Source organism: Onychomys torridus, chromosome 17, assembly GCF_903995425.1.
Source record: "Onychomys torridus chromosome 17, mOncTor1.1, whole genome shotgun sequence".
NCBI classification, from domain to species: Eukaryota; Metazoa; Chordata; class Mammalia; order Rodentia; family Cricetidae; genus Onychomys; species Onychomys torridus.
In genome coordinates this window covers 46580196-46602799 of record NC_050459.1, presented here as the reverse complement: position 1 = coordinate 46602799, position 22604 = coordinate 46580196, and the positions used below count along the sequence as shown (strand labels likewise).

Genomic DNA, 22604 nt, shown 5'->3' with positions numbered 1-22604 from the left:
GAGGAGACACCAGTCCGCTGTCCAGGGAGCAGCATATAATGGCATACAGGTAAAGCCACAGAACAAGCGACGACATATAAATTAACAGAAATGGGCTGAGTTTAAGTGTGAGAGCTAGTCAGTAGTAAACCTGAGCTAATGGCCGAGCAGTTTTAATTAATATAAGCCTCTGTGTGTTTACTTGGGTCTGAGTGGCTTTGGACCAGGCAGGACACAGGAAAACTTCCAGCTATAGGGACTCCCCAAGGCACCCTAGGAAAAAGTGTAACTCTCTCCTCTTCATATCTCCTATCTGTGTGTGTGTGTGTGTGTGTGTGTGTGTGTGTGTGTGTGTGTGGTGTGGAGGGGTGCTACTCTGAGCTAAGCAGTAGCTGCAGATTGAGAAATGGACTGTAACTCTAAAAGGGCCCTTTGTGATGTATAGGCCTTGGCCCTGGAGATCTTTGTCCTTCAGGCTCCATCCCACAGAGTACTTTGGCGGCCAAGACCTGCACCAGCCAGGCCCTGGCCCTGGAGACATCAGGCTGCCAGGCTTCATCACACAGAGCTCCAGCTTTCAGCATCAATCCCAACCACAATAATAAACTATTACCATGTGCGAGGTGTGAGGGCAAATGCCTCCTTCAAGGAAACTAATGAAGTATGTTGCAAGCTGCCTTTGCCCTGGCACCCCAATAAGTACCTGCCAAACAAAGAGGAGGCCAAAAAATTCAGGCTAGCATCTGAGGCCTTCGAGGTCACATCAGACACTAAAAAGCAATCTGTGTGTGACCATGAGTTCTACGTCAATCTTTCACATTTGATCTGGAAACAACAAAAATAGTGAATGGCCACAAGATTATGAAAGAATGTGTTGTGGAGAGTGGCCAGGAGAGTGTGTGGCCGAAGAGGTCAGAAAGCTTCTGTCAGTGATGGTGTGGTACGTGCAAAGGAGCTCCCAAAGTGAACAAATGATAGCCACCCTGCCAGGTCCTGGGCCAGCTACCATCATGAGGAGCCACGGTTAATGATTAAGGGTAATAAATGAAAGCATGATAAACGGCGCAGCGCTGGTTACTGCGTGGAAGGGTCACGTCACAACAGAACCCAGTGTTAGTTTTCAGAGCTTTATTAGGAGGGAAAAGGGGGTGGGAAAAGAGAGAGGAGAGCCAGGCCTGGAGAGAGAAAGATGGTTGGGTGCGGGGAGCACAGCTGAGCAGAGAGAGAGGATGGGGTCTGCAGCCGACTTTTTAAGGCATGTATGTAGTTGTCAGCGCACACTGATGACGAAGAGGCAAGACCCCAAACTGCGCATGTGCAGGAGTGAGGGCAGGATCCTAACAATTAATGTGGCAATTGAATTCATGTAGACACCTCTCCCATCCTTAGGGGTGGGGTATGTGACTGAAGGCCCACTCTGTGGCTGCTGCAACTCAATCCACCCAGTACCACAATGGGCAACTACTACTACCAATGGTTGGATGTGCAGTCATAGACCCTCAGGGAATGAATGAAGCGTTTTACAAGCTGGCTTTGTGCTGGCACTTCAGCAAGAGCCTGCCAGACAAAGAGGCCAAAATATCAGGCTGGTGTCTGAGTCACATGCGAAAAAGCCATCGGTTTACGACAGTGACGTCTATGAGAGACCTGGTGGCAGCCATGACCCGTCACCTGGTTTACGTTGGGCCTTTTGGGGCTTTGATAAGTTCTAGGCATTCATGAAGGCCTTTGTCTGCCAATCACCAGGGCCCTGGTGGGGCAGCCACTCCGCTTTCTTGTCCACTTCCTCGGTGTGTTCAACCAGTCTTCATTCCAATCAGACCTTTTGGGTTTCATCTGGTCCCTCAGTTTACTGTTCATCTCTAGGACTGAAAGACACAGCATTGCACAACAGGGAAGAAGAGAGAGAGTCATGTCTGTCTGTCTGTCCCACAGGCAAGCTGCAACCCCAAGTGGCACTGTAGGGTGTCAGGGAGACCCTGAGAGCCTCCAAGGAAGGAATCAGATAAGTCTTACCTCACTATGGAGGGTTTTCCATGTTAAAGGAAACCTCTTTTGGCACAGCTGAAGGACAGGACAGACAGAGTTGTGGCTGACATTCTGTTAATTAAATGATAAAGATGGTAAGTCCTCAGAACACATTGAAATATTAGGATGTTTGTAAAGTCTAAGGGCCCTTCCCAGACCAGATGCAGAATTCATACTTCTCAATGGACCACTGTTCTGCTTGGCTGTGTATCTTCCTGGATGTTTTTTCTGCTTTTATATTTGTGTGTATGTGTGATGCTGAGGGTGTTGTATGACAAAACTTTTCCTGGGAAGACGCAGCGCACATGTCTACTCCCCAGATAAAGTATGGATACCACCAAAGTCCAGCTTGGTGAACCATTGAGTTTTATTGGAGTTGCTTACAGGAGCAGAAATGATTCAAAGACGGCTTACATGGATGGACAGTCAGTCACGCAGGGAAGTCTGTTTCTAAGTGGCCCATCATAGTTCCCACTTAGGCAGCAGTGCTAAGATGGTGTGTGTGTGTGTGTGTGTGTGTGTGTTGTGCGCACGCCCGGGATGGAGATGCGGGGAAGAAGGGGTTGTTGAAGAGGTCTTGCTTACAGACATCACTGAGCTTCCATACCTTTAAGACTACCTTCTGGCTGCACTTGCCTGGCTGTGGAGTGTGGAGGGTGAGCTCTTTTATTCTCTTTTCTAGCTGTTGTTGTTGTCTTGAGACTAGTCTCACTGTGTAGCCCTGGCTCTTCGGGAACTCACTGTGTAGACCAGGCTTGCCTCAAACTCACAAAGATCTGCCTGCATCTGCCTCCGAGTGCTGGGATTAAAGGCGTGAGCCATCACCCCCAGCCCTATCACTATTTATTCTTGGTTTATATTCTGGGTCTTTACATGTTTTACAAACTTGTCTCCCACTCTGCAAACATTTTAAACATTAATAATTAATGCTGAACATTAAAAAAAGAGAAGGAAGACATCCAGCTCTTACTGTTGCTGCATGGCTGAAGGTGTGGTTTCTCCTTGACTCTGCTCCATTCGCCACTTTCAGCCAACCCGGCAAATTCATGGTCCAGGATCTCCAGTCTCTCTTCCCTAGCTGTAGACCACTATTGATATTACCCTAAGAAAGTCTCCTGATAGACCAAGGGAGGTGAGGTTCTCATGAAAGTCTTCTAATAGACCAGTGGGGGCGAGGGTCTCATGAATGTCTGATAGACCAATGGAGGCGAGGGTCTCGTTTCTTCTCAACAGGCCTTGGTGTGGACCACAGGGCTGCAGTATTCAGGCTCACCGCCTCTCTCTTGACCATGGCAGTCTCTGACATGGCGGCGTCTGTGGGTGTTCTTGGGGTCCAGCTCTTCCCCTTTCTCTTCCCTAAGGAGATTCTCTGCCAGATTCTGTGCCGAAGTCGGCTTCCGGGTTCATCTCTGGGGACCGATAGCTTTTGGTTCAACCTCACTCTTTTTTTTTTTTTTTTTAACTAACAAATGTACTTTTAATTGATTTCAGGTAAAAACTACACAGGGAGGAGGATCAGCAATTAATTCTGGCCCTAATTTAGTAGAGCCATATCATCTACATTAGAAAAACAACCAGGCATTATGTCCTCACTGGTCACACGTGTGTCTGATCTTCTAGATCCATATCTCTTCCATTAGCTCTTCTCCTCACTCTTAACAGCAGGCACTCTTTAGCCCCCACCTGGTGGCAAAAGGGTTTCCTGTCTTATCCCAGGCTTTTAACTCTTGTAAGTCAGGACCAAACATACCGCTTGGCCAGAGGAGGTGTCCTGAGCCCTCTGCACATACAGGTGGTATTTGCATCTACTTCCTCAGCTATACCTTCCAGCACTTCCGCTTCATGGTACAGAATGTTCAAGACAGGGTTTCATCAGGGTGCTTCTAGGGTTCAAAAGGCAGCCCTTTTCAGTCTCCTGTGCTGAGGCCTCCCTTTCTATACCCAGCTCCTCCATGCGTGTAGGGGTTATAAACCATCACATTACCCCACACGTGATATTTAAAACTTTCCTTAAAGAAATTAGCTTTTCTACTTACCCATTTTCGTAACAGTGGCTTCCTCTAACAAACTCTTTCCTGGATGTAATAGAGGCCCATGAGCTGACATTTAGAGCATCAAATCTCAGTGTTGATTGTCTTAACAGCATGGGTGCTTACTGTGCCTCAAGATTTTCATGACGCCTATATATTCTTACTCTAAAAGGTAAGTAGCAATACACATGACATTTGTTTGTTGCTTGGAGCTCAATCATCACCACAGTTAGCTGCTTAATAATATAAATGCAAGGGAATACAAGACAACGTAGTTTGATGTGCATTTTGCCCCTAAATTGAATGTATTTACAAGACAAAGGTGTACTTGCTTTGTTCGTAGTTCTTATGGGGGCTACCCCTGCCTTCAGCTTGGGTCTTCACCTTTGAGGTGTTTGATGTGGATGTGGTTTCATTATGGAAAATGATTTAGAATCCACTTTATGAGCCATGCAGTTGAAAAGATTTTAGATACGATGGCTTCTGGGCATGACAATTGTACACCTTTCACTGGGGCTGAACCTCCATAAGCTAAATTATGAAGTACTTACAGGTACCCATTTTTCCTGTCAAGAACTATGGGGCATGGAAAATTCATTTATGATTGATAGTAGGGCATACAGAGTTTAAAACCCACATTTTAAAAGTTAGACTTGTTAACCTTGTGCAATACTGTAACGCGGTGCTTTGGAATTAGAAGCGCACAGCAGTAACACTGGCTGCCAAAAGAACCGTATTTATTAACTCAACAAAGCTATAAGGAAACATTTGAAAGGCAGAACACAGTATTTCATCTTGAGGATAATTTTTGATCTTCATCAGAGGTCTCACAAAAATCACTTCTTTTTAACTGGACATGCTAATCAGTTCTACCAAATCTGAAAGGTTATGAATTTTTCATCACTCCATTGTAGCTTTGAAGTTAACTGTAAATATTTATAAATCCATTCTTCCTGATATATCTATAAAAGAAAATGAAAAATAAAAGGAACTGGACAAGTTTTTGACGCATCCCCTCTCCATTTATGTCTATCACAAATCTGTGTGTGTGTGTGTGTGTGTGTGTGTGAAATGTCTCAATGCTTAGCCCAGACGGGGGAAGAGAAGCGTATATTAAACTGTAGACCTTGTTTTACAAATCTTCCAATTCCCTGTAGCTAAGCTAAGGAATCTAAATGTTCATGGCTTTGTAGAATATATAAACAAAACATAATCAATTTTTAGTTTTATGCTTTTGAATAGGTAAATGCAGAAAAATGCTTAGACTGTTCTGTGAACAAAGATATTTTATCTGACTCGAGGGAAAACTGTTATGTTCTTTTGGGCTAAGTGTTGGAACCTTTACAATTTCTCTAGGAAGTGATTTTAGCAGTTTAGCTGTCTCTTTCCCCCTCTGAAAAAGTAACTATCCTGTGTAACATTAGTTTGTTTATAATTTTTAAAAGGCAAATAACGCAATGCACGATATGCTTCTATTACTCACAAATGGGCTGGCTCTGTTTCAGGATTCATTTTGGGATGAAAGGCTCCATCTTGATTAACCCACGTGAGTCTGAAAACAGAGGTGGGGATTCTCCAACTTTCCAACTGCAGCTCACCAGTGACTTGATCTGTTTCTTTGACTCTTCAGTAGAACTCAGGTAAAAAGAGAAGAAAAAAAAAGGAATTTTTAACTAATTAAAAATAAAAATAAGATACCAGGACAAGAGTTGGTTTTTGTTTCTTGTTCTTTAACTGGACTTGACTTTTTTTGTTTTGTTTTTGGCTAAATAACAGAAGAACTAGCAGAGATACTAAACTTTTAGTGCCAAGAATAAAGATTCTGAGAAGGGCTCTTTGTACTTCAGCTGCCAAACCACACAGCATGGATCTGAAGTTTGGTTTCCACATGTTGGATGACACATGTTAGTTAACAAACACTTTGTAATCAACAAAGTGTCATTGTAAAGGAACTTTCAAATATCATTATTCGAGTCGTCACTGTTTGTGAGGGTCCTCTTGCTCTGTTGACTGTTGGCCACCAGGTTGAGAGGGAAGAGAAGCAGAAGGGGAGACAGAAACCTTTGTATGTGGCCCATGAGCAGGAACGGAGACAGCCCTCCAGGAGACAGACTTAGGTGAATCAGCTCAACTTTTTTTCCAGAGCATAGGGAATATATAGGATTGGGGAGCCTCAGGACAAACTCTAATTTGAATAAAATGGCACACTCCTATCACAAGGCTTAGTATGTGGCAGTAGGGTCCTATAGCAGAGCTCCTTAGAACAAGTCCACTTAGCAGGGATCTCTGCCAAGGGTCAAACTAAAGATGCATCGTGCATCTAGTTTAGAAACAGGCATCTGGTTTAGAGACAGCTTTCAGATAAGGTCAGCCCTCCAGGCCCAGGGACATTCTCCAGATAAGGGCAGGTCAAGAGCAAGAAGCTCTGCTAGAGAGGAAGGGGCTTCCATATTGCTGAGCTTAGAGAAAAAACTGCTAGGCTTATGGCAGACTGTGACCTCTAGCCAGTGATGGTATTCCTACAACTGTTCACCCAAAGAATCCATATGCCATAAGTTATAAGTGTTTGCGTTTATATCAAAGCGCACTTAGTGACTCCAAACTTAGAAGGCAGACTTATAATTCACGTGTTCTATACCTCTTTCTGTAGAAGTTCAATGGAAAGCAAACAGAGAATAAGAATGATGGAACAACTGGATGTGTGTTCACCAAAGTTCAGCTTCTCAAGAGCAGAAAGGGAAGTTAAAAAGCAGAAAGGTCGGATGCTCTGCGATGTGGTACTGGATCAGAAAGTGCTGCCTGGTGTAGGGAACATCATCAAAAACGAAGCTCTCTTTGACAGTGGTCTCCATCCAGCTATTAAAGTATAATAAGTATTTCCAAATTTGTTTCCAACTTGTTTTTAAATACGTAAGGATCCAGTGTAAAACAGAACGCTGTGCTTAGCGACGTATCTCTACATACTCCAGGCATCTCTTAAGTCTTGGCTTTAAGAGTCAGCTTCTTGGTGTGGCCATCTCTGACTCCCTGTTAGAACTGCAGTGTCTCAATTCCTACCCTCAATAATCCTTAGCTGATTTCACTTTTCCCATACCTTGTGGTGGTTTTACTTTCGAAGATATTTTAGTCATTACACTTAATGCTTAAAAAAAAAAAGTAAGTGATGTTTCACTGAAATAGTGAAATAGCACAGTGTCCAGCTTTAGAGAGATGTTTGTGGTATGTATGAATAAGTAAATTAGGCTTACCATTTTTTTTTCCTATCTGGCATATTACATATATACTCTACACCACATGCATCAATTCTAATTTATAGCTATGAATAATAGAAAAAAAACCCTTTTGGTGAATGAAGATGAATTCAGGTAGCAGGGACTGAAGAATGAATGAGCAGAGAGCAGAAGACACAAAATTCACAGTCCTCGTTCACTTAGCTTAGACAGGCGTGAAGGGGAAAGCATTGGACTTTTTGAATGGGATACCAGGACAAGGAATGGATTTAGTTTTGTTGTTCTGTTCTCCAACTGGAGAGACTTGAGCTCTTCTTTTTCTAGGAGACAGAATTAGTTGGGAGAGGGGTATTGAGAATGGTGATTAACTGAGTGGGGCAGCATCCATTCATACATTTGTTTCTAGGGAGGAAGTCGGCACTCACTTAGGGCTCTTATTCACGATTTTTCCTGTTAACTAAGTTCAAACTGTATCAACTATTTCTAAGTAGAGCTTGTTACATAATCTGTTTTTCATACAAATCCACATATACCTCTTTGTTTTGTGTCTATTGCTTCTCTTGCTGGTTTGGGTAAAATCCAAATCATTAGTAATTAAAATTTAAAAGAAACAAGTTATTGATAATATTAGGGTAGGTTCTGCTTTTTAACACTTAGAACAATTTAGTTCAATGCAGCAATACTGAAATAGGATCTTGACAAAAATGAGCTTTTGAAAAATCACGTAGGCTTCTTTGGAGAATGTTTTCCAGAAGAGAACAAGGGTATGGGAGATGGCTTGTCTAGGGTGTATGAGACCCCAGTTTTGATTCCTACCATTGGAGTTAGTAAGAGAGAATGATAGGGAGAATGGGCATGAATCTTAAATCTGTTGTTAATTCTCTGTCAAAGAACTGTTGCAGTTTTGTTACAGTCACGAATAAATTATGAAGTATTGTTTTCCCGTCAAGGTGTGTCAGCTGTCAGAGGAGCAGGTTCATCACCTTGTGAAGATGATCCGCGATTTCAGCATTCTCTTTTATAGGGTAAGAGAATATTTTCAACCATGTCACACCAGGGGTTGCCTCTTTTGACTTCACCAGGGTGTTAAAGCTGCAGGTCGCCCTCTAGTGGTAAGAGTGAAGAGTTTCAGAGAGCAAGAGTGACATCTTAAAGGGCAATTAGTGTCTTAAAATTTTAGGTCCTAGTTAATCTCAACTTGCCTCACTCTGAATGTATTTAGTTATATTTATACTAATTTGGATAGCATTTATGTTAGTATTTTACTTGAATTCTTATTATATCTGGACATATAAAGCACAATGCATTCAGGCAGACTTAATCCTTAAGGATAAATAGACTTGGGTTCATTCAGGTTTTGTCAATGATTACGTGTAGTTTAGGTTATTTAGATAACCTAGGTTTTTTAAAATCTAATAAGAGATTATATTTCTGTATATATAACAAAAGCTGTTCTAAGGATAACATAAGTACTTATTAACATGTTAGTTAGCAAGTTGTATAGTGTTCATATAAACCTCAGTAAAAATGGTTTCTCTTTTAAACAATGGGTAATAACTAAGCCTGTTTTCCCACCACAATTCAAAATGTGTGTTTTTTACTATGCTCAGAGATGAAGGTGTTATAATGGTCTTCATTGATTGACCTAAAGTGTTAATGAGCCTCTTACAGTCCATGACTACCTTTAGTAATAAAAATGGCAATTTTATAATGACCCGTGCCCATTTATTCTTCCAGGGAAAAATGACTATAGAAAACAGTCCATTTTGCCCACAGCAAATTGGGCATTTCACTACCATGCTTAAATCGGTATATGTTGTTTGTGTAGTTCCAGGCCGTATATAGTCATATTTTTTAATTTTTATATTTTCATACTGCTGGTAGAAACCGAAAATATTCTCTTTGTAGGAACTTTCAACACATAGGTATAGAATAAAACCATGGCAGAAAAATCAAAATGTCTTTTGAAACAAAACTTATACCAAAATAGAACATATTCTCTGTTAGGATAGTATTTGAGTTTTTATTTTCTTTTCTAGCAAATCTTTAGAGTTCAGGGGGAAAAAAAGTCCTTTATCAGGCCAACAAAGAAAATGCTCTCGTTAAATTTTATCCCCTAAAAATAACTTCTTTGGCCATTGAAACTGAGTGAGTAGCTTCCTTGTTCTAAAAGCAATCAGATTTGAAGCTAATCTAGCCTTTTCTTGCAACTATGTAATTATGTTTAATTAAGAAAGCCTTAAAAGCATAAAAGAGATTTTAAAATATAGAACTTTTATATATCATTTAGATAAGAGGATAAAGCAGAGAGCAGCTTGGAATACTAATACGTTAAAACATAATGACTCAATTATTTCGTACAAATCTTATTTGATAGACATTACTAAATTTTGTCAATACCTTTTACTTTGATGAAAAATTATATGGAACTATGTACAAATTGTTGACATTTGCAGAGGTGACTCAATTTCCTGAGGGTATCCCTGTTCCCCATAACAACAGACTTGAGCATGACAGACTGATGTGATGTGTTTTCTTTTCCTAGTGTCATAAAGCGGGATCTACCATTTCTAAACACTATACAGTTTATCAGCGTCCCAACTGTGGTCGGTGCTGCTGCAAAATCACTGTGTGTCGCTTAGGGGAGAACAGCAGGATGACATATTTCTGTCCTCACTGCCAGAAAGAAGCCCCTCAGTCTGTTCAAAGATGGTAAGATAATTCAGATGATCTCTCCAATAGCCAATAATCTGAACATGTAAGTGCAGGACTTCTAGACTACCGGTAGCATGTAGTTACCACAGAACAAAGAGATTGAAAACATATATGAAAAATGATTGCCAAGGCATGGGTGAGAACAGTTGTCAGACCCAGAGTCAACACGTTAGACCTCAAACCAGAATGATTTGTTTTTAAAGTTAATAAGAATTGTGACGGGTCTCATTTGAAGTATGGTTGCAAAACACTCCAAACCAAATCTTAGAAATTTCAGCACTGGGAAAGTTGGGATAGAATGAGGAAGATTTTTTTTGAGCGAGGTGTCAGTAGAGTGCCCGGGACATTTCATGGGCCATATGACAAGATGGGTAATGGCTGAGGGTTACCAGCGTGGTATTTTTAGGTGAAGCATAAAATGCTCAGCTCAGTGAGAATAGAAGCAGAAATGAACCAAGACCTGAGCATTGGTGACCTATTGCTTTTGAGTAGGAGCCGACAAAATGATGTGATTGCAAATAGGAAGAAATAGGCCTTACTGAGCTGTGCAAAGCCCAGAGAGGAGGGTGAGTCTGTGGAGAGCATAGAGACACGCCTTATATTTTCATAAATATGTCCATATCTGCTTGCTCTTTTTCCTTCTGTGTTATATTTCTGTGCATAACTGTGCCTCCCAAGTATTTTATATCCCCTCCTGTCAGCCTGTTTTATTATCACAGGTAAGAATTACCATCAGACAGCTAATGGTATTTGTTGTATGGGTTTCTGATTTTATTTTTCATGGGACAGTAATATGTGTATTTGGCTCCATGCACTTAACACAGTACCTAGTTCATCGAATAATTAATGTTCTGTGCTCGTCTACATCTTCCAGCTTTTGAGACTGAAAGGTTTCCTTTTTTCTTCCAAGTAGTCAGTAAAAGATATTTAATCACATAAACAAGCTATTTGTCAACTCCAAAGGATTTAGAGATGAGGCTTAAAGACTCATAATGTTCCTGAAAGAGATTTAGATTTACTTGTGAGCCCTGCGGTAATCCCTCTCCTCCATCCCACCCTAATCCTGTTTTTTTAAATTAATTTATTTTTAATGACTTATTATTTCCTTTTTTACATCCTGATTTCAGTTTCTCTTCCTTCGTCTCCTCCCCCATCCACTCCTGTTTCTATTTAGAAAAGGTCAGGTCTCCCATGGGTATCAACCAAACACGGCATATCAAGTTGCAGTAAGACTAGGCACCTCTCCTCACATTAAGGCTGGACAAGGCAACCCAGTATGAGAAACAAGGTCCCAAAAGCTGGCCAAAAGAGTTAGGGACACCCTCTGCTCTGACAGTTAGGAGTCCCATAAGACCAAGTAATACAACTGTAACGAGTGCAGAGTGCCTAGGTCAGTCCCATGCGGACTCCCTGGTTGTCAGTTCAGTTGCTGTAAGCCCCTATGAGCCCAGGTTAGTTGATTCTCTGGGTTTTCTTGTGGTGTCCTTGACCCCTCTGGCTTCTTACCATTCTTCCTTCCTCTCTTCCGCAAGATTCCCCAGGTTCTGCCTAGCATTTGGCTGTGGGTTTCTATATCTGTTTCCACCAGTTGCTGGGTGAAGCCTCTCTTGAGTATTGAGTATAGCAAATTGGACAATTGGAGTAGAGCAAAGTATCGTTAGGCATCATTATGCTGTCTTTTTTTTTTTTTCTTTCTCCAGTCATGTTTGGTTCTATCTTAGGTCTCTGGGCCACCCAGGCTCTGGGTCCTGGTGCTCCAGGCAGTATGGGGGTGGGCTCACTCTTGTGGAATGGGTCTCGGGTTGGACCAGTCATTGGTTGGCCACTCCCTCAATTTCTGAGCCACCTTTACCCCAGCACATCTTGTGGGCAGGACAAACTGTAGGTCGAAGGTTACGTAACTAAGTTGGTGTCCCAATCCCTACACTGGAAGTCTTGTCTGGTTATAGGAGATGGCCGGTTCAGGCTCTGTATCCCCTATTGCTAGGAGTCTTTGCTAGGGTCACCCTCGTAGATTCCTGGGAGTTTCCATTGCACTAGGTTTCTGGCTCATCCTATAATGCCCCCCTGTTTTCCAGTATTCTCCCTGTCTGGCACCTCCACCTGATCCCTCCTGTTCCCTTCCCAGCATGCCCCAAGTCCACCCTCAAAGTCTATTCTATTTTCCCTTCCCTGGGAGATGCAAGCATTCTTCCCCCCTCTCCCCTCCTTGAGCCCTCTTTGTTACTTAGCTTCTCCGGGCGGGCGTGTGAATTGTAGCATGGTTATTTTTTCCTTTACAGCCAATATCCACTTAATAAGTGAAAACATATCATGTTTGTCTTTCTGGGTCTGGGTTACCTCAGTGAGGATGATATTCTCTAGTCCCATCCATTTGCCTGCAAATTTCCTGATGTTGTTGTTTTTAACAGCTGAGTTATACGGGTTGGGGATTTCGCTCAGTGGTAGAGCCAACAGCTGCGTTATACACCATTGTGCACTTGCATATATGCCCAGGAGTGGTATAGCTGGGTCTGGAGGTAGATAGAGCCCTCTCCTCCATCCTATGCTAATCTTGTTTTATATACTGACCTTCAGTTTAAGACCTTGGAGACTCATTCACACAAGATAAAAACATGTATAGCTTTTAAAGCTTGAAAAACAATACTACTTGCCCCATTTTTAAGATTTCTGTGAATAAATAGTCTTTATTTCTACTAAATAGTTGGGCACTTTTTATATCAACTAAAATTTTTTTGTTTTAATTTAGAATTTTTTCAAGATTTGGGGTCAGAGCTTGGTGGCAGCACATTCACCTAGAAATACTTAGGTGGAATGTTCAATCCCCAGGTGCTGGAGAACCCAGCAAAGAGAGAGAGGGAGATGGGGAGAGTCATTTCAAGATGACTTAAAGACCTGTGTAGATCAAGACCAATGATCCAAGTGGTTCTCCACACACAAAAATCTCCCAACCTATTAACTCTCATGAATCCTTCCCAAATCTTCTGATTTTTGGTGATCACATCCCATTTTGAATGCTGATATCATTTATTATTGGCTCTTAATATATAGTCAGCGTAGCCTACATATGTGACTCTATTAGGTGAAACTGACCCTTTTATAGTCTTATAAAGTATTGCTTTTTAATTTTTATGATATATAATTTACTTTTGTATTATATGCAGCCTCTGGGAATGCAAGACAGAATATCCCACACCCCCTCAAAGTTCTCAGGTAGTGAGGTGGGAAATCGATACGTCCCTTGTTAAAGCACAGTGGTGAAAGGGCTGGGACGGGCTATATTATTTTAGTGACAAGGGAGCTCTGGAGGCGGCAGCAGACCTATCTGGGAAGGGCAAGCTCATCTTTCTAAGCTTAGTGTAGACAGAAATAGGGATTCATCATCTCTGGAAGGGAACCAGAATGTGGGGAAGACAGTTTGTTTATTCGGAGATTCATACGGGTGAGTGTTCAGGTGTTTTGTTCCTGTGTAAGGCAGGACACATCCATAGCGCTGACCATAGCTTTCTATGTAGAATAGAAAGTGCTTGTAATTGGTTGCAGGTTACTGAGAACTTAGTGCGATCTACAAGCAAGTTCTCACTGTGGGCCTTGCCTATCAGGAGAGTGGAACAACTTGAGGGCATTTAGAAGACAGGAAGAAACCCTATGGTGATTTAGTCTTGCTATGATAAGCTTCTTTGCTGATTGATTGCAGTTGCCACGTACAAAATATAGGCTAAAGGGGCCCTATAGTCAAATGAATATTGGGGTAGTTCCTAGGCTTAGTTGAAAGCTATAGGAACCAGAGCCTCAGGACTGGTAACCCAGATAACCAGTGCCATCACAGTGTGCTCCGGGCAGGCAGCTTGTCTCAATACTTCCATCTCCCCAGCTTCTCCACCTTACACTGTTAGAAGTGCATACCAAGCAGCAGAAGATGACATTTAGGATTTGCTGATGGACTGGGCACAAGATGTCAGGATGTATTAGGGTGAAGGGTAGAGTTTTGTCCTGTTATGTTATGAAAATGCTGATACCCTTTACTGAGACAAAGTAGGAGGGTTACAGACCAGGGGACCTTGGGTTTTGTTTGTACTAGCATCCTGTGGGTTTTATGACAAATTACCACACTTTCAGCATAACGCAGGAGAAATTTATTCACTCAAGTTGGGATGCCAAAAACTTGAGTAATTTCTTCCCACCGAAGTAAAGTACTGACAAGTGTGCCTTCCTTCTGATGGTCCGGGCTCTGATCCACCCCTGCTTCTTGGGGCCTCTGATGGCTGCCAGCATTCCTTGACAGGTGGTCATGTCACTGCAGTGTCTGGCTCTGTGTCACCAGTACCCTCTCCTTTTCCGTGTGTCAGGTCTGGCTTTCCCCTCTTATTAGGACAGTACTTCCTAGGTCAATATCCTTAACTTCCCCTGCAAAAGGCTCTTTATAAATCAATATTTTCAGTTCTTTGATATTATGGCCTGATGTCTTTGGGAGACCCTTCTTCAGTCTACTACAGCATGGGAAGTGTGAATTCTTGGTCATATATCCATGGAGAGATAGGGAGAGTTTATTACTGGGCAATTAAGGCATGGGGCAACAGCAGCAAAGAGTTTCAAAAGCCTCTAGATGAAGTTATGTACATCCTCTTATGATTACAATAGGAGAAGATGATGATAATAAACGCTTGAGGCACACTGGGAGTCTGAGGGTCACTTACATTGTGTTCAGCTATGAACAAATGCAGCCTGTTGTCTTTCAGAGTATGTCATGGCCAGGAGTTAGGTCAGGGGAACAAATTCTGTAGGGTTAGAATTCCATACACATATTTGATACTAAGTGTTACAAGTCAGGGTAAAGATACAGGAATCATAGTGAGATGTAGCTTACATTCAGATTTCCATGGGCTAGTCATTATTTTACCAAACAAGCCTGGACGTAAGGGCTGGTATGTTTATATAGAAGGAGCAAGAAGTTACGAAAATCAAGACTACCTCTGAGAGTCAGAGAACCTATGCTCTGAAAAGAGCTAAGCTTCGTAGGCTTTTATGCAAGAGCTTTTCTGAGTGTTAATGCTTGGAATCACTGACACTGCCATGGTACTGCTGGACTGCAGGGGACCCGGGACAGGAACGGTATTAGAGCTTTAGAAGGGCACTGTCTTGTCACTCAGTAGTGGCCAATGGTTTTTTGGGTAGAGAATCATGATTTACATTCATCACTAAAAATCAAGTTTATCTTTATCGTGTGTTTCTTAACCTTATAACTACATGTCTAAGAGTGACGATGACTTGGTAGATGTAAAAAGGGTTTGTCAGAACTAACACATAAATATCTTTTTTTATCATTATGGATTAAGCAATAAACATGTTGCTTAGCAAATACTATTAAAAACCTAGAATTTCTAGAATTTTATTTTCTGGAAACATGAAGTCATGTCTCATTCCCTTTTTTCTTTTTTCTTTTTTTGTGTTTGTTTTGAGATTTTAGTGTAATTATATTTTTCATTTTTGTTTTCGGGATTATAGTCTAATTATATCATTCCTCCCTTCCCTCTCATAACTCCAAACCCTCCTGCATACTCTGCCTTGCACTCTTTCAAGGGCATGTCCTCTATTTCATTTTTTCAATACTCTGTTTATAACATAACCTTTTCTGTTTCTGATTTAATTGAATAAATAATATTTGCTTTGAAAAGTACTATTTAGAATATTTGTAAAATACTTCCTACTGGTTATAGCAAATCCTTTTAGTTAGTTTGTTTCTTTAAACAACTTTTATAAATTTTATAAATTTAAATTCTTATTTCAGAATTTAGCAGCATGCAGTAGGGCTTAGGATATAGTTTTCGTATCTGTCACTAAAGACCTCTAAATAATAATGAATGGAATTGGGGTACCAATGCTTCTATGACAGTTTCTAAAATATCCAGAATGGATAAGAATAAAGCATTAGGAATGTGAATGATTGATTTAAAAAAAAAATTATTTTACAGCAAACTGCCAAGGAGAGAAGCTGTAATCAACTGGACTTCAAGGAGAGAAGACTGCCTTATGGACTCCGTGGCTAGGAAGTGTGAAGAGCAGTGGTCCTGTGCACTCTGTACCCTCACAAACAGACCCTCTGCTAAGGCCTGTGATGCTTGCTTAACCGCAAGGCCTCTTGGTGAGACTGACATTTTATTTTCAGTTCCTAAAGTTTGCAAGAGGATGTATTGTATAGTCAGGTATATATTTTGCTCCACCTTGATACTCCATAAACAACTGAAATGCTTTCTTTCTCGGAGGTTTAGTGGGGGAATTGCCAGCCTTTTTATGTAAACTAGGCTGATAGTCTGTTGAAAATATTAAAATAAAAAAAAAAAAAAAAAGACAGGGAGGGAAACAAGCTTTTCCTAAAACAGTATGTGCCTTTGTATCTCAAACCCTGAGACGATCACATCTGTTCTCTACTGTTTCTAATGAATTATTCAATAAAGCTTTGTTTTATGCAGATTTCAGCAACTTTCCAGTTTGTTATTCAGTCCAAGTGTTTCATAAATTGAAAGGGAAGAATTCTGTAAGAATATCTTTGCAGGTGGAATTGGAAAAGGCTGAATTTTTTCTCTTCTTTCTCCTTCCTACCCCTTGTTATTAAAATCTTTACCCAGACAATTGTACTGATTTCATTGAAATCCTTCAAAATAACTCTTTAGAGCTCCCAATCTCCCGCGTTCAGAGAATGGAAAACCTCAGAGGAAACCTGTGATTAAGAGCCATCTCACTGATGGGGCTCCCATTGTGTTCTCAAAGTGTTATTTCTTTCCCCAATTAGAGATGAGAAAGTTCGTTCTTGACTTAAGGACCCCTGCATTGTGTTAGTGGCTGTATTGTGTTTTGTTCCCTGGGCCTGTGAGGCGGGCATCACCCCTCCAACAGCTCTGCTGAGTCTCAGGAGGGACTGTATCTCCTTCACTCACAGTCACCGAGAAGAGAAGCTTGGAAAACCAGTCTATTTACTTCAGCCTCTGAAACGCCTTTATATATCTCTGTCTCAACTCTCTCTTGATAATATGAAGATACATGTCTTAAGCATAATACAGATCATATCATTATACTGATTCCAAAACTCCACGATATTTGTTGAAACATATTCTCATCAACATCGAGTGTCTGTAATTCTTCTTGACTAATCTTAAGTAAACTTTTCATTTAGTCCTGTCAATCATGAATATTCCTGCCCATACATTAGTCTCTTGCTGCAGAGCTGAGGCCTTCTGGGATATTATTCTTAATTACCAACGCTAATTGCTTCGCCTGATATTAACAAAACTGATAGCTGAATAGTCTTTGGATAGTTAAACATAAAAAAAGCAAAAACAAATCCTTGCTAGCACCATCTTTTGGTTTCTATAGGTTGTTGATAGTTCCTAAGCCAATGATAACCCAACCGTAACTTGTCCAAGTGATCTTGGTAACATGGTTGTGCATACTTGCTTAGTGTAATAACTAAAATTTTAAATCAACTCTATTTCAAATAGTCGGTATATTATATTTCTAGAATACTGTAGAATTACTTATCTTTTTCCAGATTCTGTGCTCAAGAATGGAGAGAATCCCATTGACTTTAGCAACTTAGTGAAGTACCCGTGTAATAACTTTGAGAACACACATACAGAAGTGAAGATCAACAGGAAAACTGCATTTGGAAATATGACCCTTGTCTTGACTGATTTCAGTAATAAATCCAGTGCTTTGGCCAGAAAAAAAAGCCCAAGCCAGATATCAGGTGGGGAATTTCCAAACCTTCCTCCCACAGATGTATACTTTAGTGATCTACAGCACCCCTCCAAAGAAGGAACAAAGTCTATAACTCAGCCATCCAACAAGGTAAACATATCGCCTACAGTGTGTGCCCAGGCTGAATTATTTAGTTCAGCACATAAAAAATTGAAGACAGCTCACTCTTCAGAAGCAGACCTTAAACGTTACAACTCTGGACTTTCTAACAGGTATGATGTTTCTAACTTTGGTCTTCACAGTATTTGCATTAAGTTTTTGTTATTGTTTGAAGTATTTTTAAGATCAGTAAGGCATTTGTATGGCACCTAGTTCTAAGAAGGCAGAAAATCCATCCATTGCTATGAAAGTTAGATTGCTTTTAGTAACATAAGCACTGAAAAATTATTATAATAATTTGCTTGCTTTTCTTTGTCTTGCTAATCGATGTTAGAAAAGGAAAGAAAGGGAACAGATTTTCCTACAACTCCAACAAGTTTTTTTTTTTTTTTTTTCATCTTTTCCTGAATATAACCATATGTTCAATATGACATATTTGGAAAATATAAGAAAATATATAGAAAACTATTTAAAACACCCACAATCATACCAATTATCTGCTGATGTTTTATGTATAGCTATTCCTCGGTTTCCAAGGTAGCTGTATCCCAGTAAGCCTGTTGTAAGTTGAAAATGCATTACCTTCTTCACCCAGCCTTAACATCAGTCTAACCATACATCACACTGTAGGGTCCCAGCTCTCCCTCTCATGTCATGTGCCTGATTGGGAGTCAGAGCTTGTCAATCATTGCGAGAAATTATTAGCCTTCATACCACTAGCCCGAGTAAAGACCAAAAGTTGAACTCTGCCTTCTACTGCATACCTGTTTCTGCTTCTTCTGGAAAAGTCAACGTCCTGTAAGGAGCACGGTGTCTGCTGGGGCCCAAGAATTTCTTCCCAATGAAGCAAAGTCCTGAGGGAAACCATCATATACAGAAGTTTAGTGTGTGTCCTCTATTTTAAAAGAGAGAAACCCGCGATACCTTTGGCTGCATTTCTGTTAAAGAAAGTAGTTGTATCTTTGGTCATGTGGGATTTTCTTTTTTTCTTTTTTAACCAAAAATTCCCAAAAAACATCCTTTTTTTTTTTTTAAATCTGAAATGAAAGTTACAATTCCTGCAAAGTACTACCAGCAGTGTTTTATGAAACTACCAGCTACATGGCCAGGAGAAGATTCCCAGTTGTTAGCTGGGCTGTAGACCTCCCTATTGACCTCATTCCCTCTCCTTACCTAGGCTTCCTATCACAGTCCCATAAGCATCTGTCAGAAAACAACATTTTTCCACAAGTTTTTCCCCAAATTGCTTCATCACGAGTCAGTTGCTTTACTTATACATAGCATTTTGATTTTTTAAAAAATGATGAACGTACTTGAAGCAGGGTAGTGTGTGTGGAGATGTGAAGACAGTTTGCTGGAGTCTGCTGCCTCTTTCCACCCTGCAGCTTCCCGGAACCTTGCTCAGGTTTTCAGACTGGCATCCAACACTTTTGCCCACTGAGCCATCCCACCCATCCTTTGTAGCATTTTAAATACAGATTAAACTAAAGCCACTGATGTCTTTTCTTCTCCGGCATGTCTTTTCTTACCAATGGAAGACAGTTACCTTGGAACCTGAAGTAATCTCAGGGGAATTCAGATTTGTCCGTGTTCCTTTGTCTGTGCTTATTGATGGGAGGATTCTACGTCTGGGCAGTGGGATGATGGACCGCCTGGTGGAAACTCCTCATCCAAATTCTGTGAATCCTTAAGGCTTATTACATAACAGTTCTCAGACAGCTTTTGCCCGGTATATGCATTTATCTGTAACTTTTTATCCTACCGCAAAATCTTCTATCATGAGCAAATCCTGATGATTTGAAGAACTGATTTTTTTCATAAAATATTTTGTTCATAAATTATTTAAATTGACTGATAAAACTGTTGCTTCTGATATATTGGAATTAATCTATGGAGGCCTGAACTTGTAGCTGACTACCTAAAAGTAACTTTTCTCTCTAGCCCTAATTGATGCCTCATGATAAAAATTGGGAAGGAGTTACAGTCTATGTTGGGAGGCTGTCCTGTAGAAGAAAATAGCTTTTAAGCAGTTTTTCTCTTCAGTGGTGTAACTGGAAGGAAGTGAAAATGATTGCTTAAAAATAGTGTGCCATTCATTGTACCCAAATGAAATATCCTGGCATATAATTTTTTTTCTTTCATGCAAAACAAAACAAACACATAAAACCTCCAATAATTTAACTAATGAATTAACGATTAAAAAAAACCATTAATGTAACCTTAAATTTAAATGATTTTTTCCATAAGCTATTAACAGTAGAATCATATGATTAATCACAGTGCACAGCATTGCTTAGAAATGGTACAGCCGTGTGTGTGTGTGTGTGTGTGTGTGTGTGTGTGTGTGTGTGTGTGTGATGAACAGAGCATCAGGAAGAAACCTCACAATCCATCCAGATCACCCAGCAGAATAACTGCCATGTGATGAAATGAGTTCACCCAGCAGCCCTTCTGCACCCAGCTACTTTACAAGGAAGAGATTGCAAATTATTATCATTTATTTCATTTTTCCCCTTGACTGGCAGCTAGAGTGTTCCTCTTGGGGACAAGATGCCTAGCAGAGGCGCACCACAAAACACTGTCAAAACAGGTGGTCCACTCAGAATTTATAGCCTGTTTATTTTCTTTAATAATCATAAGGTAATTAATTTGACTTTTGTTCCCGTAATGAGCAATTTCTTTGCCATGCTGTTGCATGCTTATTTTTGGGTAGGTCTCTAAATATACTTGAATGTTATCCAGTTACCAGATGCTAAATCAGATCATCGAACCCATTTTTAAGCAGCTAACGATTAGCTTCTAAAACCAGTTTTATATCTTTGATCCAATTACATTAAACACAGAGGAGACGAGGTGATACGTTTTCAAAGAAAGTGGGTGTTCTAGCTGGAATATCACACAAAGGGTCGCATGGGAGAGTAAAAGGACACCTATGAAGTCATCCCCATTTTTCCCATGTCTGTTCCCTTCAGTTGTTTGGAAGGAAGGTCTGTCTAGTGCTTTGCAAGTGTTTCTGCTTCACCTCTTGGAGTTCTCAGTTACCTCACTCATTTAATTTCTGTTTACTTTAATCTTTGAAATAATGCTGGATTGTCAAATATACATTCAGTTGGACTGGTTAATTCAAATATTATTTCCAAGGAGTATTTTTATTATAAGAAATCATTCAATATATAAATCAATAACTCAATGATGGATAATATAACAGTTTTCCATCGCGGGGATAAGTTTTTTTCTTTTGGTTTATCGTGACAGGGTTTCTTTGTATAGTTTTAGTGCCTGTCCTGGATCTCACTCTGTAGACCAGGCTGACCTCGAACTCACAGAGATCTGCCTGCCTCTGCCTTCCACGTGCTGGGATTAAAGGTGTGCATTACTGCTGCCCGGATACAAGGACAATTTTTAATCTGTGTCTAATTTCTTTATTGTTAGTCTCTTTATTTTTAAGGTACTGAGGATAGAACCCACGTGTTTTTACACATGCTAGACTGCAATTTTATCTTTTTATGATTTTTTTGAGAACTTGTTCCGCCTCCAGCATTGTCCATGATCCTGATGATGCCTACTTCAGCAAACCACAGCCAGTGAGGCCAGATTCAACAGACACCTGTTTGTGTGATGTTTCATTTCCATTTGTTGAGTTATTTTTGTATTAAAAAAAAAAAAAACAACAACGAAATTGAGTAGTTGCCACAGAGGCTCAAAAGCTTAAAATACATGTCTGAAAAGGTTTTGCCAAATTCTGGTCTACTATATTACTATGTATGCTATTTATAAATCAATATTCAAATGATGAGTCTGAAAAGATTTTGCCAAATCCTGGTCTACCATATTACTATGCCGTTTATAAATCAATATTCAAATGATGGGCCTCATTGCCACAATAAAATTCAACCGTTCTTTATGCTAAATTTACCTAGGAAAATGCTCTGCTCCACTTTAGAAAGTTTCTAAATAATGATTGAAACAAAGAGAAACCGAGATATCCTCGATTAAGCAGAACACTTAATTAGCCCAGATAATGTTTTCCATCATAAAACAGAAGTTAGCTTGTGCATATTTAGAGCTGATCTGATTGCAGGTGGCAGGAGGAGCTGGGTTGCATTAACTCCACACTTCACAACTTAATGTGCATATGAATCACCTGGGAGCCTTGTTAGCAAGCAGATGCCACCCCAACGGGATTTGGAGGAGGGGCGAGTAGTTCTGTGTGTCTGAGGAGCCCCTGGGTGATGATAATGTTGCTAGTCAGTGGAACACATTCTGGTTACAAAGGATAGAACATACAGCCAGCTTCTCGCCAAAGATGACACAGAATGCAATACAAAATGAAGAAGAGGCAAAGCCCAGAGCCTCTTGAGTCCTACCCCTTATTTCTGTACTCAGAAAAGCTTCATAGAAAAAAATTGATATCTCCTTAGGTCTGTGAAATTTTGAGTTAAAACTTAAGGCAAGTGAACTAGGAAATGTTGGACTAAATGCTACCAAATGCAGCATAAAACTGTTTTATTGTTCTTTTGTTCTGGGTGCTGTACCTAAGGCCTCTCTCACAGTAGGTGTGTGCAACACTAAGTAAGCTCCATGCCTAGCCCTTCCTTCTTTCCTTAAGACAGGCTCTTGCTAAACTGACCTGGCTGGCCCTGAACAAACAAACCTCTTGTCTCATTCTTCTGAAAAACTGGAATTACAAGCCTGAACCACCAGGGCCATCAGAAGTACATACAAACTGTGTATTTATGTGTGCATATTTTAATAAGCACCTTTCCGT

General features: G+C 40.4%; 1 protein-coding gene across 1 annotated transcript in view; it reads left to right on the top strand.

Moving 5' to 3' along the window:
* Nucleotides 1–22604, top strand: part of Neil3 (nei like DNA glycosylase 3) — a 50177-nt gene that overhangs the window by 23271 nt on the left and 4302 nt on the right. The window contains exons 3-8 of the mRNA XM_036166952.1: nt 5543–5677; nt 6688–6901; nt 8218–8292; nt 9813–9979; nt 15955–16124; nt 17529–17949. Coding sequence (XP_036022845.1) covers nt 5543–5677; nt 6688–6901; nt 8218–8292; nt 9813–9979; nt 15955–16124; nt 17529–17949 — 1182 coding nt within the window. The remainder of the gene's footprint in view (nt 1–5542; nt 5678–6687; nt 6902–8217; nt 8293–9812; nt 9980–15954; nt 16125–17528; nt 17950–22604) is intronic.